Here is a 15687-nt window from a genome sequence, read left to right on the forward strand (position 1 = left end):
AAGGAAACTGGCTTTTTAGTGCCACACACACACAGCTCTTCTAGTAGCTTAGAGCAATGCTAAATGTAGCATGACTTCCAATAAAGACCAAGAGTGTCCTGAGTCGTAGCTACTGAGTTGTTATACCAAAACTTTAAAAATATGGACCCAATTTCACAGTGAGAAAAGAATAATCACTCTAGGGGAAACCTTTCAGTATTTAGGGCCACTAGGTTATCATTTAGTCAGAGAGTAAATAGCTCCTCACTTTTAATATGAAAATTGAATTTCAGGAGAACTATTAAACACTTCAACTATATATACCATTCAAAGTATTAAAGAGCCATTAAAAATATTAAAAAATATTCTAAAACCTAGTTAATGGTTCTACTTTCTAATAAAACATTAGAAAGATTCAGTCTTAGAATGAATAAGCGTAATTCTATCATACATAAAAGTAACCTTAATTTCCATACAAGCTCATTAATAGATTCCCCACGGTATCTATGTAGAGTTTGCCTAATAGGGTCTTGTGAACACATTCTAAGGCACTACCTATATAGTCAGAGAAAGATGAAGAAAAAACAAGAGCTTCAGATAGGCTTTCCTCTGCCTTCAGACACCTCCTTCTCTTCCTCCAATGGTTTACAGCTATTACAGTAACCCCAGGGCTCCCAGCCACAATACTTAATGACTCCTAGTTGGAGACCAGAGGTGTAGGAAACAGTTGAAATGGGTAAGTGAAATCTGGCTGAGTGGACTTATACAATGTTGGAACTGAAAAAGCCTCAAAGATCATTTAGTACTGTTTTCAAAATGCTTTTCCATAAGCTGACAATCTTAATTGTACGCAAATCTAGCATTTGATAAATTTGCTATTTCAAGAGAGTATTTCCACTCTACTAACACTAATGCACACACACTTAATACTCATTTTGGAGGCAAAGTTCCTTAATTAAGAGCTATAATACAGCAAAATAAGCACTCACCTTTATTTTCTTGCGATGTTTTATCTTTGGCACATTTTTATCAGCAGGTCGTACTATTTTATCTGCTTTAATCCATTCATCATATCTAAAATTGAAGGAAATTAACATAAATATAAAACACATACCACAGAAGGAACCATGCCATATTACAGAGAAACTTGTAAATAGAATCAGAACATTTCAGAACTGGAATGGGCCTTGGAGGCCATCTAGTTCAACTTCCTGGTTCAAGAAATAAAGTTACCATGGCTCAAAGAGAGAGATGAAGTGACCTATCCAAGGACACAATGTCATCTATTGCTGAGCTAAGACTCAGCAAGATCTCTGGACTCCTGGACTAGCACTCCTTGCTCTGTTGCCCCAATGAGAAACCAAATCCGTGTAATAGCTATTAAGAGAAATCCCAGTATTTCCTATGCTTTTTTGCATACTTTGTTGTGTTCGTAAGCAGCAAGTAGCCCATTTTTCCTAACCGTGTCAGGAAGCTATAAGGGGAAGCACAGCTCTGCCAAGCCTCCAGTGCCGAGACACTTCTTATGTGTGCAGGCAGCCGAGGGCCAACAGTCGTGATGGCCCCTCCACTCAGTGCTGGCAGTCTGCGTGATTTTACAGGGTGCAAGTCACTACTGACTGCAATAAATCTATTTGTTTAAAGAGAAAAAAAAAAAAAAAGACAGTTTACTTTTGTAAAAACTCAGCCAGAAAGAAGAAACATTAAAAACAAATTAACCTCTTTTTATGTTTGAAAGTTATCTACATTTATTCTGGAAAATGGGAAAACTCACTGACATTTTTAACTCAAGGAAATGAACAACTGAAAATGAGCTTTTAAATTAAAATGTCCTCATTACCAGAGGTATTAAGTGAAGTAATAAAGACCTTAAGTCAGGAAGCAAATGACCTGGGTCATTAGCTTACTAATAAATTACATTCTTGCTCTAGATAGGCCTAGTTGTATCTGTAACAAGTCCCAGGCAGAGCTATACTGCTGGTGCAAACCATGAGCTGCGGCGAAGCTGAGGGCTCAGCCCCACAATGGTTAAGGCAGTGTCTGCTAGAAGCTGCTGAGGGCCACAGTGATAACTGGAGAGGATGAGGAAAGAATGGAATGAGTTCTAGAAAAGTCTTTACATATCCTTGCTGACTAGTTATGTGGCCCTGGTCAAGACGTTCTCAACCTCAGACTTAGTTCGCTCTGTATAAAGACCACATTAAAAAGATAAAATAAAAAATAAGACTGCATATCACATATGGCTCTTTGAGGATCAAATATATGATAAGTGCTTTGAAACAGTTTAAGTCAAATATTATTCTTCTACTAAACACACTCCTCTGGTATTTATACTGGCACACTAGCACCTACCTGTACATTTATAGTAATTTTAATTTTCCCATTAATACTCAAAATTGCATGATGCTTGACAAGAAAGCAATTTAATTCCTTCCAAAATTAGAGTGAAGGTGAAGAATGAACAGAAAATATATCTGCCCTCTACAAAGTTGAATGTGAACTTCCAGAAGTTGCTCTTACTTGAATATAGTTATGGAAATCAATGCTATGTAATTTAAGAAAAAATAAAACAAGCTTTCTATCTTCTTATGAGATAAACTAAAAACAGTTCATGATGGTTACACATAACATCAGCATAAGCTAAACGAAGATATAAGAGTTTTTTACCTTTCTTAACCAAAGACTACCTGTTGTACAATTAATTTTGTAATACCAGACATTTTGACTACCAGTACGAGTACGATTCAATTCCACTTGGATTTTTTTTTTTTTTTTTTTTTTTTTTTTGCGGTACATGGGCCTCTCACTATCGTGGCCTCTCCCGTTGCGGAGCACAGGCTCCGGACGCGCAGGCTCAGCGGCCATGGCTCACGGGCCCAGCTGCTCCGTGGCATGTGGGATCTTCCCGGACTGGGGCACGAACCCGTGTCCCCTGCATTGGCAGGCGGACTCTCAACCACTGCGCCACCAGGGAAGCCCCTCCACTTGGATTTTTGACATGAATTATTATATTGCAAATGCAAGAATATCACCAAGATATTGTAGCTTTGATGGAGCACCAAACACATCAAACAAGCAAAAATACTTACTGTCCCCATAGTTACAATGTTCACTGTGACAGAGAAAGATTTCTTTATGAGTTAGAGGTAATGTATTTTGCTTAAATTCTCTTAGGAACAAGGTATAAGGAACATATACATAAATAAAGTAGTGGTTACTCCACATGGTACAGGCTGATGCTCACTGCCTAAGCTCCACTAGAGTACAGATACTATACGATAATCATTTTCTCCTCCACCCAAACATAAACTAAGGATGGTATATAAGAGGACTGGTTATCAGAAGAACTTTAGTGAGTTTGGGGGTGGAAAGAGTGTTGAGCCAGGCAGGAAACAAAAAAGAAAGATTCTGGAATTAGAAGTAACAAACTATACACGCTTCTAAAATACTTGAACAGCAGTAATTAAACACAAGGGTCTTACTATTCTACATGACAATTTTGCTTGAAAACTACTGACTATTCTGTATGGTTTTAGGAGATTCCTTGGGAAATTCTTTAGATATGTTTCCTACTAGAGCAATTACATGGTAATGTATGGTTCTATAAGTATTAGCTAATATTTATATTGTGACTCCTTTATTATTTGCCTCTTTCTATTCTCCTTTCTCAGTGCTTTTTGTTTGTTCAGGCATTCCCTTGTTCTAATACTATTCTTTTAGATTTTTTTCTTTTTTCAGCTAGATTTATGCTGCCTTTCATAAAATGTAATAACACAACATTGTTATTGTTATTATAATTAATATCCTTCAGAACTAGAACATGCCTTAAAAATCTATCAGGAATTTATTTCACAGATTGAGAAACTCAAACCATGGAAGCGAACTCATCTTGCAAGCTACAGGCTTGCCAAAAACCACTATGTGAGGAGTTAGAGAAGAACGGGGAATGGACTGCCTGTTAAACAGTGTAATACTAGGGCCTCCCTGGTGGCGCAGTGGTTAAGAGTCCGCCTGCCGATGCAGGGGATACGGGTTCGTGCCCCGGTCTGGGAGGATCCCATATGCCGCGGAGCGGCTGGGCCCGTGAGCCATGGCCGCTGGGCCTGCGCATCCGGAGCCTGTGCTCCGCAACGGGAGAGGCCACAACAGTGAGAGGCCCGCATACCGCCAAAAAAATATATAAATAAATAAATAAATAAATAAACAGTGTAATACTAGAATGATTACTACTAGGCAGGCCAGGTCCTGTTCAGAGTAAGCATACAGAAGAGTCCAGACCAGCAACTGAAAAAGCCTCATTAAGAATGCACAGTATGGGGCCTCCCTGGTGGCGCAGTGGTTGGGAGTCCGCCTGCCGATGCAGGGGATACGGGTTCGTGCCCCGGTCTGGGAGGATCCCATATGCCGCGGAGCGGCTGGGCCTGTGAGCCATGGCCGCTGAGCCTGCGCGTCCGGAGCCTGCGCGTCCGGAGCCTGTGCTCCGCAACGGGGGAGGCCACAACAGTGAGAGGCCCGCATACCGCAAAAAAAAAAAAAAAAAAAAAAAGAATGCACAGTATGAACCAATCCACGAGGAGGGAGAACAGGTGAAAACAATGTGTGAGAATTTTGGTTAAGGCAGCTTTTTCAAATTACAAATGCCTTTAACCAAACAGAGGTTGAGACCAGTGATGTAAACATTAACAGAAGTATTTCAAAATGTAATGAGGTTCCAAGTAGCACTTTAGTTGCCTGATTAATCTTACGAGGAAAAAAAAATGATGATCAGAAAATAAACTGATAGCTATAACTGATCATTGTATATATTTTAAAAATAGGAAATGTTCTTTCCCTTTATGTAATAACTGATTAGAGTATTATTCAGGAGTTCTATTCTCTCTTCTTTTTTTTTTTTTTTGGCTGCAAGGCATGTGGGATTCTAGTTCCCCAACCAGGGATCAAACATGCGCCCCCTGCACTGGAAGCATGGCGTCTTAACCATTGGACCACCAAGGAAGTCCACAAGTTCTGTTTTCTTTACAAAATACTTTCAAAGACCAGGAAGGAGAGAAACATAAATTCATGTGGGGAAAAAGCAAAACGATACACCCCGAAAGGCAACATTTCCTACTGACACTAAATTATATAAGAAAGAGTTAGGCCAATTTAATTTTTATTTTACTAGTGCTTGTTAATTTAAATTAAGTAATATTAGTGGGTTAAGATCTCTGATTCCCTATCAAATACCAAGAATAAAGACTTGAATGAAGGGAATTTAATTCAGAACTACAGAAAAAGCTGCCATTGATTCTGTTTATTCTATATAAACAAACTTTTTATATAGTCTATTTAATACACATTAAAAAGAGATTACAGCACATTTACTTTAGGCATAAGAAAACAGTCAAAGACAGAAAATGGGAAAATTTAGCTCAAATTCAAATACCTTGGACACCATAGAAATTGAAATTACAGGGAAGTGGCAAACAACAGAAAATTGCAGCTAAGAAATAGAAGACCATGAAATATTTCTCATCTCTCCTTGGGGCACCATACCAAGTACGGTATCCATCCATTCATCCCTCAAAATAGATTCTTAAAGAATACAAGAATTGGGGCTTCCCTGGTGGCGCAGTGGTTGAGAGTCCGCCTGCCGACGCAGGGGATACGGGTCCGTGCCCCGGTCCGGGAAGATCCCACATGCCACGGAGCGGCTGGGCCCGTGAGCCATGGCCGCTGAGCCTGCGCGTCCGGAGCCTGTGCTCCACAACGGGAGAGGCCAAGACAGTGAGAGGCCCACGTACCGCAAAAAAAAAAAAAAAAAAAACAATTTAAAAAACTAAGTCAAATATAAATTTTTTGGTTTTAAAATGCTTCCATCCTTTTCTCAAACATTCCTAAATATATGGACATGCTGTACTTCCCTCACAGTGGCTCTCCAATATTCTTTTTTTTTTTTTTTTTCTTTTTGTGGTATGCGGGCCTCTCACTGTTGTGGCCTCTCCCGTTGCGGAGCACAGGCTCCGGACGCGCAGGCTCAGCGGCCATGGCTCACAGGCCCAGCCGCTCCGCGACATATGGGATCCTCCCAGACCGGGGCACGAACCCGTATCCCCTGCATCGGCAGGCGGACTCTCAACCACTGCGCCACCAGGGAGGCCCTCTCCAATATTCTTTTTTTTTTTTTTTTTTTTTGCGGTATGCGGGCCTCTCACTGTTGTGGCCTCTCCCGTTGCGGAGCACAGGCTCCGGACGCGCAGGCTCCGGACGCGCAGGCTCAGCGGCCATGGCTCACGGGCCCAGCCGCTCCGCGGCATATGGGATCCTCCCAGACCGGGGCACGAACCCGTATCCCCTGCATCGGCAGGCGGACTCTCAACCACTGCGCCACCAGGGAGGCCCTCTCCAATATTCTTGATTCAGCTTTAAGTACCACAAAGGGAATCAAGACATTAGAACACATATTCTGATGGGGTCTCTCTACTGTGCAGGAACTACGAACAGCTATTTAGGTATTCAAAGGTATTAGGTATTCAACAGGTATTCAAAGAAACCACGTTATTGTTAAATACCTAGATTTCTCCCCAAGGCTAGCAGGACTATTGCTGTCAGCTCTCACGTTCTGAGATAATGTAGCTTGAAAACTAGGAGAGAAATTTAAGCTAAGTGGTTGGCCTACAAACAAAATGACCTGTAACTTTAATCCAAGCAACAGAGTTTTATGAGAATGTCTGAGGAAAACAAGGAAGTTTGCATTATTGATATAAACTATACTAACTTTAGGTGGACTTTAAATTTAGAAATTACGAACAGAAGAGAGTAATTGGCCTGTTTGTGACAAAAGGAAATATAGTTTGCTAGGGCACAAGGAAAAGAAGATTACTAAATGCTTCCATTTAAAAACAAATATCAGAAAACAAAGAAAAACAAATATTGGAACAAATATTAACAAACACTGAGTTCGAAAATGAAGACTAAGTCTGTTAATGATTAGACCATACTTTTTCAATTCAGTTATCAATAAATTCATTGTAATTAATGCATGGAGTCTAGACAAGTATCTTCTCTGATATTTAAAGTACTAAGGAAAATATTTTCAAAGAATATACTGACTTATTTGAGAACAGTCTATTGAGATCATCTAACATTCAACTAACGGAATAAACGTGAAGGAACAGATGCATGAGCAACTCATTTAACTTCTAGCGGTCTGTTCCCTGACCTACCTAAAATGAAGAAGGTAGAACAGATGATCCCCCAACTTAAAAAATTATATGAAACTCCCAGACTAGAAGTCTACACAAGGGCTTATTCATTCGACAAATACTTCTTAGGTACCTATCATGTGACAGGCTCTGCGCTAGGCACTGGGTAATAAATGCACCACAGCTCCTTATCAAGGAGTTTACAATTTAACAGAGAGGACAACACTAATCAGTCATTACATAAGTAATAATACAAACCTTCTGAACCATTCGAGAAAAGTAGCTACGTAAATATTTGAAATTTTAATGTGTTGAATTAAAATATTTATACAAAGCTAAAAGGAACCATTCAGAGACCATAGCATACTTGCTCTCACCAGAGAAAAACAGAGTTCTAAAAAGAAAACGTTTTGACTTTTTTGGGGATGTGTTGGCAAATCATCTAAGAAATCATTTAGCAACAATAAAAATGGAAAAGAACATTAGTCAACCAGACGTAAGATACCAAAATGGTTACTGTGCCCACATCAGTTCAGATTTTGGTTCTGCTTAAACCTAACTAAACCACTTTCAAAGAAATATCATCAGCCATGTATTAATATAAACCCACACAGTAATTACATGCAGAATAAGGATACTGTACAAATAACTTCATCAACAAAACTGAACTGACAAAACACTTAAAAACTCATTATTTAAAATATGCATACAGATTATAAAAGATAAAATCTAATAACTAACCGTTAATATAAGTGAAATATTAACATCATTAATATGCTGTTTTCTGTAGAGACTCATTTCATAATTGCTGAACAATATGTATTTTATAACCTATCTATAGGCAAAAAACTTAATATATGTCATAAAACTAACTTAGCTTTTAAAAACCTCACATCTAAAGTGGAAATTTAGGCCCTCTTTAGCATGGAAAGGAATTCTTTCCCCCTTAATTGAGTAAGAAAATATGAGGGAAAAAACATGACACCGTAATAGAAAAAAAGACCAAGTCATGATGAAGAGCAGCACTAGTTATTATCAATTATAAACTTTATAAGCAATTTAATCAATATTTACCTACTTTATGAATTTTCTATAATAATCTCAATTTACATATTTATTTTTAATGTGAGAGAATATCTAAAGCAAAATTTATAGAGAGCTACTGACTACAATTTAATGCTTTTAGTCATGTACTTAGGATAAAACAAAAATAAAGATAAAAGCATCACATTATTGAAAAAATAAAATTCTAAGCATGCTATTAACATTTCATATTTCCACTCCATACAACACTGTTAAATCCACATCAAAGAAACAGGAATGGTGTTCATTGTAATAAAGAACATAATAGTAGAATGATAAAAACATGAATATTATAGCATCATCATATTAAAGATTTGACGCAAACAGCCCAAGAGAAATGTACTGTAATTATATAGATCTGTTTTCCTAGAGAATTTAACTTTGTAAAATGAAACAAAGGTATAGGTCTTCAGGCAGAGGTAGTATCAATATATAATGTTAAGAACACATCACAGAGCATTGTACCAGGCTTATAAAGACCACTGCAAATGGTTAACAACTCTGGCACTCATTGTATTTTGTGATGCAGATACTGACTTCTAAAAGTATCCCCAAAGTTTGTTTTATTAATATTTGATAAGTTTAGGGGATTAGTCTGTTTGTGCACATTTAGACAAACATACTGATGTAACTGCCAATCTACAAAACTATGAAATGGAATCAGTCCAAGTTAATGCTTTACATTAAATGTACCTGTCAATCTACAAAAAATACTAAATGGAACAGGCCCAGTTAAGTAAACACTCAGAGAGAGAGCAATAGAGAGAGAAAGGAAAAAAGGAAGAAGGAAAGAGAGAGAGGCCATTGGAGTGCAAAAATATATGAGTTTATTAATCTTCTTCACAAAGGAAATTTTTATTTTCACTTGCACTGAAAAACTAATCAACTTGAAAGTCATTTTTTAAGTAAAAATTTATTTTTATGTTCACTTTGTTCATTGCTTATAAGCTTTCGTTTAAATTTCTCTACGTGTAGGACTGTCTGATACAAAGCATTTGCATGCTGAAAAAGAATTTTTCACATGAGCAGTAACATACAGTCCTTTGACTTCCCTAGTAGTTTTTAATTATAATGCTTTATAGCATAAACAGAAGTAAATAGGCTAGGAGACTGTGACATAAGGGTTTATGGAGACAAGAGTTTGGAGATGGCAGTGAGGTATCAAGAAAAGAAGAATGGCACACAGGAGGAGGAGGAGTGTGCAAAGAGAATAGGAAGACTTGGTGAAAGAGATATGGGCAATGTTCCCTTTCTCCCCTTAAAACAGGCTGACAGATATTTCCTTGGAAACCATTGTCAAATGGCCTTCATTTATAGTTCTTTAACTTCCAACTATAAAAATAAAGCAGACAATTTCCTAGATAGGGTACCTTGCTTTCCTTTCTATCATTACTAGAATAATTATTTCAAAGCATATGAGTAGAACAACTTTGTACTCTTATCAATATTCCTAAGTCCAAAGGCATGTACAATGAAAGTATGGCAGGGAAGGAACAGGGAAATTAAGCTGAAAAAGTGACATAAAATTCTTCAAAGGAACAAAAGGAGACAGGGACTGGAAGAAAGGTCACAGGACATGAGCACTTCCAATCAGATTCATTCAAGTCTCTTACTCTCAATCCCATTTTGGCTGCTAATTAGGAGTTGGGCTCTGTATATTATCCAAAGAGGTCATTGTAAAAATTGACTACCATAATCATATATAAAAATTAACTCAAGATGGACCAAAACCCTAAATATTAGAGTTAAAACTATAAAATTCCTATAAGAAAATGGGGAAATTTTCATAACACTGGATTTGGCAATGTTTTCTAGGATACAACACAAAAAGCATGAGCAACAAAGAAAAAACAGATAAACTGGACTTTATCAAAATTAAAAAGACACTATTAAGGGTGAAAGGACAATTCTGTGGGTTCACAGAATGGGAGAAAATATTTGCAAATGACATCTCTGATAAGGGATTAGTATACAGGATATATGAAGAACTCCTACAACTCTTTAACAACAACAAAAAACAACCAGTTCAAAAATGGGCAAAGAGCGTGAATAGACACTTCCCCAAAAAAGATATACAAATGATCATATAAAATTAAGTACATGAAAAGATGTTCAACATCACGAGTTATTAAGGAAATGCAAATCAAAACAACAATGAGATACCCACTAGATTAACTATAAATAAACACTTTTTTAAAAACAGAAAATGACAAGTGTTGGCAAGGATATGGAGAAATTGGAACCCTAATACAATGCTGGTAAGAATGTAAAATGGTGCAGCCTCTGTGAAAAACAGTTTGTTCCTCAAAAAGTTAAGCAAAGAGTTACCATAGGTAAAATGATACAGAAGAGGTTCCAGTGAGAAAACTAAGCAACATCTGTCCCAATTCCCCACTAGTCTCTATATTCCATAGGTATCACTTTTATATACAAGTCCCCTTTTTTTAGATTTTAATTTCTGCTCTACGTCCATTTCATTGCCAGGAGGTCCAATCTAGTTCAATATTCGTTTAATAGTTACCATACGCCAGGCATGTACAGAACATTCTAGATGTGCTAAGGGATATTAATGGAATGAATATGAAAACTGAGGGTTTTTTTTTCATGTTTTAAAATTAAATGCACTTCTGTAATGTAAAGTAATGTGGTCCCAATTTAAAAAGCTTAAACAATGGAAAAAAATTTACCCACAGTCCTACAGGCAAGTTATATTCCAGGAGGTCAAATCCCTTTGGCTGCAAAAAATAATTCAGAAAAATTCAATATCAGAAAAAGTGACTCAAATCAGGACTGGAAAAACAGGAACAGAATGTAAAATAAGTTAAAAATGGATACCAGAAGAATAAAAGAAGGGAACAATTAGAAGGGAGAAAACACATAAAGATAAGAAATGACAGAATGACTGAGGGGTGGTTTTCAATTTGGGAAAAGTAGAAAAGGAAAATAAACCAGAAAAGTAGTTGCAGCTGCAGCAGCCAGAACCCACGTGCAAAGTACCACAAAAGGAGCGATCAGCTGGCTCAGGCACTAAGGTAAGGCAAGTAACAAGAGGTCAAGAAATAAGGGATGGAATTTGGCTAGATGGGGTCCCTGGTGACCGTTCTGGAGGTGTGGTGGAGGCGAAAGCCTTATTGGGTTGGGTTTACACAAAAACAACAGGAGACAAACTGGATAATAAGTGTAAATAACTCTAGTTGTTTTTGCTGGATGGAAGTGGAGCAAAGAAACAGCACAGTAGGGAAAGCAGGGGGAAGCTCAAATGAGATGAGAGAAATAACTGCAGGTCTATATGTGGATGGGAATGGTTTAGAACAGAGTGAGAAAATGAGAAAAAAGGGGAGAATTTCTGGGACCATATCTCTGATTTAGGCAAGAAGGTATGGCAGTTGGAAGATGGGTTTTAGATAGTAGCATGCTTGTTCACCTAAGGCTAAAGATGAGAAGGCAGAAAACATGGCAGCAGATGTAGGTAAGAGGTGATGTAGTGGAATTCTATAGAAATTCTCTTATTTCAATTTTTCAGTGAGGTCACCAGCTGAAAGTGAGGATGGGGGAAGAGTTCCTGGGGATTTGAGGAGATAAGAAACAGTATGAAAAAAATTTTTTCTGTAACTATGTATGGTGATGGATGTTAATTAGATTTATTGTGGTGATCATTCTGCAATATATACAAATATCAAATCATTATGTTGCATACCTGAAACGAATATAATACTGCATGTTAATTATATCAATAAAAACTGTAATAATTAAAAATTACTCCCTTAAAAAAAAGGAAACCCATTTGTTTGTGAAAGCTTTTTACTAGTTCCCACTCCACCCACTCCCTCCAAGGAGGAGCCAATTTGCTTAGAAAAATGAGTTTTTTTTTTTTTTTTTTTTTTTTTTTTTTTTTTTTTTTTTTTTTGCGGTATGCGGGCCTCTCACTGTTGTGGCCTCTCCCGTTGCGGAGCACAGGCTCCAGATGCGCAGGCTCAGCGGCCATGGCTCACGGGCCCAGCCGCTCCGCGGCATATGGGATCCTCCCGGACCGGAGCACGAACCCATGTCCCCTGCATCGGCAGGCGGACTCTCAACCACTGCGCCACCAGGGAGGCCCTAAAATGAGGTATTTTTAAAATGAAATACATTTTCACTTCATATAATATACTTAAGTATAATTCATCTTACTTCCAGTTTTCTATAACTTGTAATATGGACTAGAACTAACTGTTGTTAGTTATTTAAGAGCCTTACAGTTGAAATTTTAGTCTCTCTTTTCTTTTTCTTTTACTTAATGGTATCATTTAATGCAGTTGGGAATCATCAATATTAAAAAAAATTCTCTAATCAAACTCCCAGCTCCTTGATTATGGAAAGCCAAAGTAGAAATGAATGGAGAAAAATAAATCAGCATCGATACATAATAAAATATTGATGTATTTTAAATCCCATGCCAAGTAGCCTAGATAGTTCCAACACACTTGGTTGTTTTACTGAACAAGGATAGCTGTTACTGAACAAGGATAAATCCAACACACTAAAGTTTATGGCCAGTGAATTTCAAAGTGTAACTTCATTTTCAAACGTCAATCTCATGTTTTATGGCATGACCTAGAAACTTGAGAGTGAAAAGAACCAATTAGCTAATGATACTAAAAACATCTATAAAATATTAACATCACTAAGAGAAATTAAAACAAATATAACAGAGCCTACAATTAAAAATTACTGAAGTATGACTATAATTTTTTTAATATATGGAGGTATTTTTTTTTTTTTTTCTTTTTGCGGTATGTGGGCCTCTCACTGTTGTGGCCTCTCCCGTTGCGGAGCACAGGCTCCGGATGCGCAGGCCCAGCGGCCATGGCTCACGGGCCCAGCCGCTCCACGGCATATGGGATCCTCCCAGACCGGGGCACGAACCCGTATCCCCTGCATCGGCAGGCGGACTCTTAACCACTGCGCCACCAGGGAGGCCCTGGAGGTATATTTTTTAAAAGACTAAAAGAGAACACACAACAGTATTAGTAGTGATCCTTTCTTTTATGTACTTTCTCATTTTTCTATATTGAATGCTATTTTTAGATGAGTTTTTAAAAATTCTGTAAAAAAGCATGTGGTGAACTAGTAAATGCTATAGAACTGGACAATAGTTTTACATATGGCCACCATATCTGAAAAATTCTGTAGCAATACTGTACCATTTATAAGTCATTATGTGGTTTAGGATCCAGAATTTTGGCTATTTCCCATAAATGTGATGTAAGTATGTAAAATGTATGTATGTCTTTTTTTCTCATTGTAGTAGTAAAAAAAAATTGGCCCAAATGCTATCTTGTGTAACAAAAAAATTAACATTTTCAGTTGTGAAATAGGGGTATAAATGAAAAGTAATGTAAAGGTTTAGACAGCACTTTAGAAAAAAAGGAAAAATGTAGAAATTACAAGAAAAACAGTATTTTTCTAACTAAGAAAGATATTCTTATTTTCTTTAAGAAAAACCTGTTTGATGGAAAATGTTTCAGATCAAATAAAATGCAAACATCTCCATACAAAATTTCCAAAATGCTGTTGTAATAAACAACTGCCAATGAAGATAAAACTATTTTTATGAAACTTCATGCATAAATCTTCATTTCTAATTGCACATCTCAAGTGTAAATTCAGAGATCAAGCTGAAGATCCCCCAAATAATAGGAAAACAGTTGTAGAGCTGATGAGGATTTGTTGAGGTCCTCATTAGATTAGCTTCAGACATGAAGGAGCAGCAAAAATCATAATTATTACTTATTCATCAATAAGGCAGACTCTTTGGTTATTAATCCAGAGAGAAATAGGAATACTGTTATGTTGACTACAAGAAAATTAACTGCTTCATCTACTGAAGTACAATTGTTTTCTCTATGATGCTGGAGTCTGTAGAGATCCACCCTACAGGTCTTCATCAAGATGGTAAGTTTTCTTCTTTTGAACGTTCATACCATACAAACGTGTGAGTCGTCAGAAGTAGATGGCATCCTTCTTGTTAACACAAGCATGTCTTGTTGAACTAGGTCTTGTTTTTCTTTTCTGTATTATTAAAAACTTGAATGCCTCAATTTAAAATCCTCCCTTACCCTACCCAACCCCCTATCAATTTCAAAGCTCAAGTACTGAACATTCTTTTTACCCTCTAAAATCCAAGTGCTCCTAGGATAGGATTATGCTTTCCTTTAGCAAATCTTTTCTTAACAAAAGAAAGTTGCATCTTAATTGCAGAATAATTTTATGAATGTCTCAATCCTTATATCTAGTAGGCCCCTTCTGTTTAATGAGATAATTAACAGAAAATAATCAAGCCCTCATTACAGTGAAACTTGAGAACGCCTAAATTCTATCCATTTGTCACAGAATTTAAAGCATTTTATAAAGGCCACTGGGAAAACTGCCTCATTATATAAACTAGCAAAATAACCAGAAGAACTGAAAAAAAGAGGTAAAAGATGATGTAGCTCAGATTATCTATCTTGTGGGCATTACTTAGTAATTATTAATTTTTGCTGATTCAATTTTTCCTTCCTAACTTTAAACTAACATATTCAACACTTACATTTACATCCTACGCCAAAGTGGAACTCCCTCTACATTTATATTTAATAAGATCATTTAATGTAAAATCAAAATGATTAAACATCAAAAACAGGAAAATATTCTGATAACAGCTCTATCTGAGATCTCAAGTGTCTTCCTTTGAACATGATCATTAACAGTCAGCCCTTCAGGTGAGGAAAATCACGCACCACAGGGGCAGCGCAAGAACCAACAGCCAAAAGGATAAATTACACACGATGTTGAAGGAGGTATCTGGAAAGCTTATGTTTCATCAGGACAATACTGATGATAGGCATTCTTAAAATCCAAAACTTCGTTAACCTTCCTGGTAGAAATAATAAAGAAAAAGTCCCAAACAAAACTCCTAAACATTTCCTTATGACTTAAGTTGCTATTTTCTTCCAAGCTTCAGAATGGATCAGAACTGCACTTCTCTCAAATTAAGAAAGGTAATCAGAAGATAATGCTTCTAGATAGAGCTTCCTATTGCTGCAGAAGGACAACACAAATTGTACTTTTAAGAAACAAAGAGTGTACTTTTTTTAAGAAACAGAGAATATGCGATGATGTTTTCTTAAAAACTTCCCAAACCACAGAATACATTTAAATATAAAGCATGAGAACTGTATTCCTCCTTGAAGAAGACACTAGGCACACCGTGAAACTACCACTGAAAACTTCAATGGTTACCTTTTCAAGGGCTACAACTCTATCACAGGCTACTTCAAATATATCAAACATTCCAAAATAAACAAGGTTTTTCTTAAAAGATATCAAAATGCTCAGATCCCAAAACTGGCTTGCCAACTTTGGATAAAATTCAAACATAAAATTTCTTTGGATAAACCAAAGCAAACTTGTACAAAAA

At 37.0% G+C, this 15687-nt stretch overlaps 1 protein-coding gene across 6 annotated transcripts in view; it reads right to left on the bottom strand.

Annotated features, from left to right (window-relative positions):
* Positions 1–15687, bottom strand: part of ARID4B (AT-rich interaction domain 4B) — a 127164-nt gene that overhangs the window by 18513 nt on the left and 92964 nt on the right. For all 6 annotated transcript variants that reach the window (XM_060107991.1, XM_060108008.1, XM_060107999.1 and 3 more), the window contains one exon: positions 969–1053. In XM_060107991.1, the coding sequence (XP_059963974.1) occupies positions 969–1053 (85 nt within the window). The remainder of the gene's footprint in view (positions 1–968; positions 1054–15687) is intronic.

This window comes from Mesoplodon densirostris, chromosome 1, assembly GCF_025265405.1.
Source record: "Mesoplodon densirostris isolate mMesDen1 chromosome 1, mMesDen1 primary haplotype, whole genome shotgun sequence".
Classification (NCBI taxonomy): domain Eukaryota; kingdom Metazoa; phylum Chordata; class Mammalia; order Artiodactyla; family Ziphiidae; genus Mesoplodon; species Mesoplodon densirostris.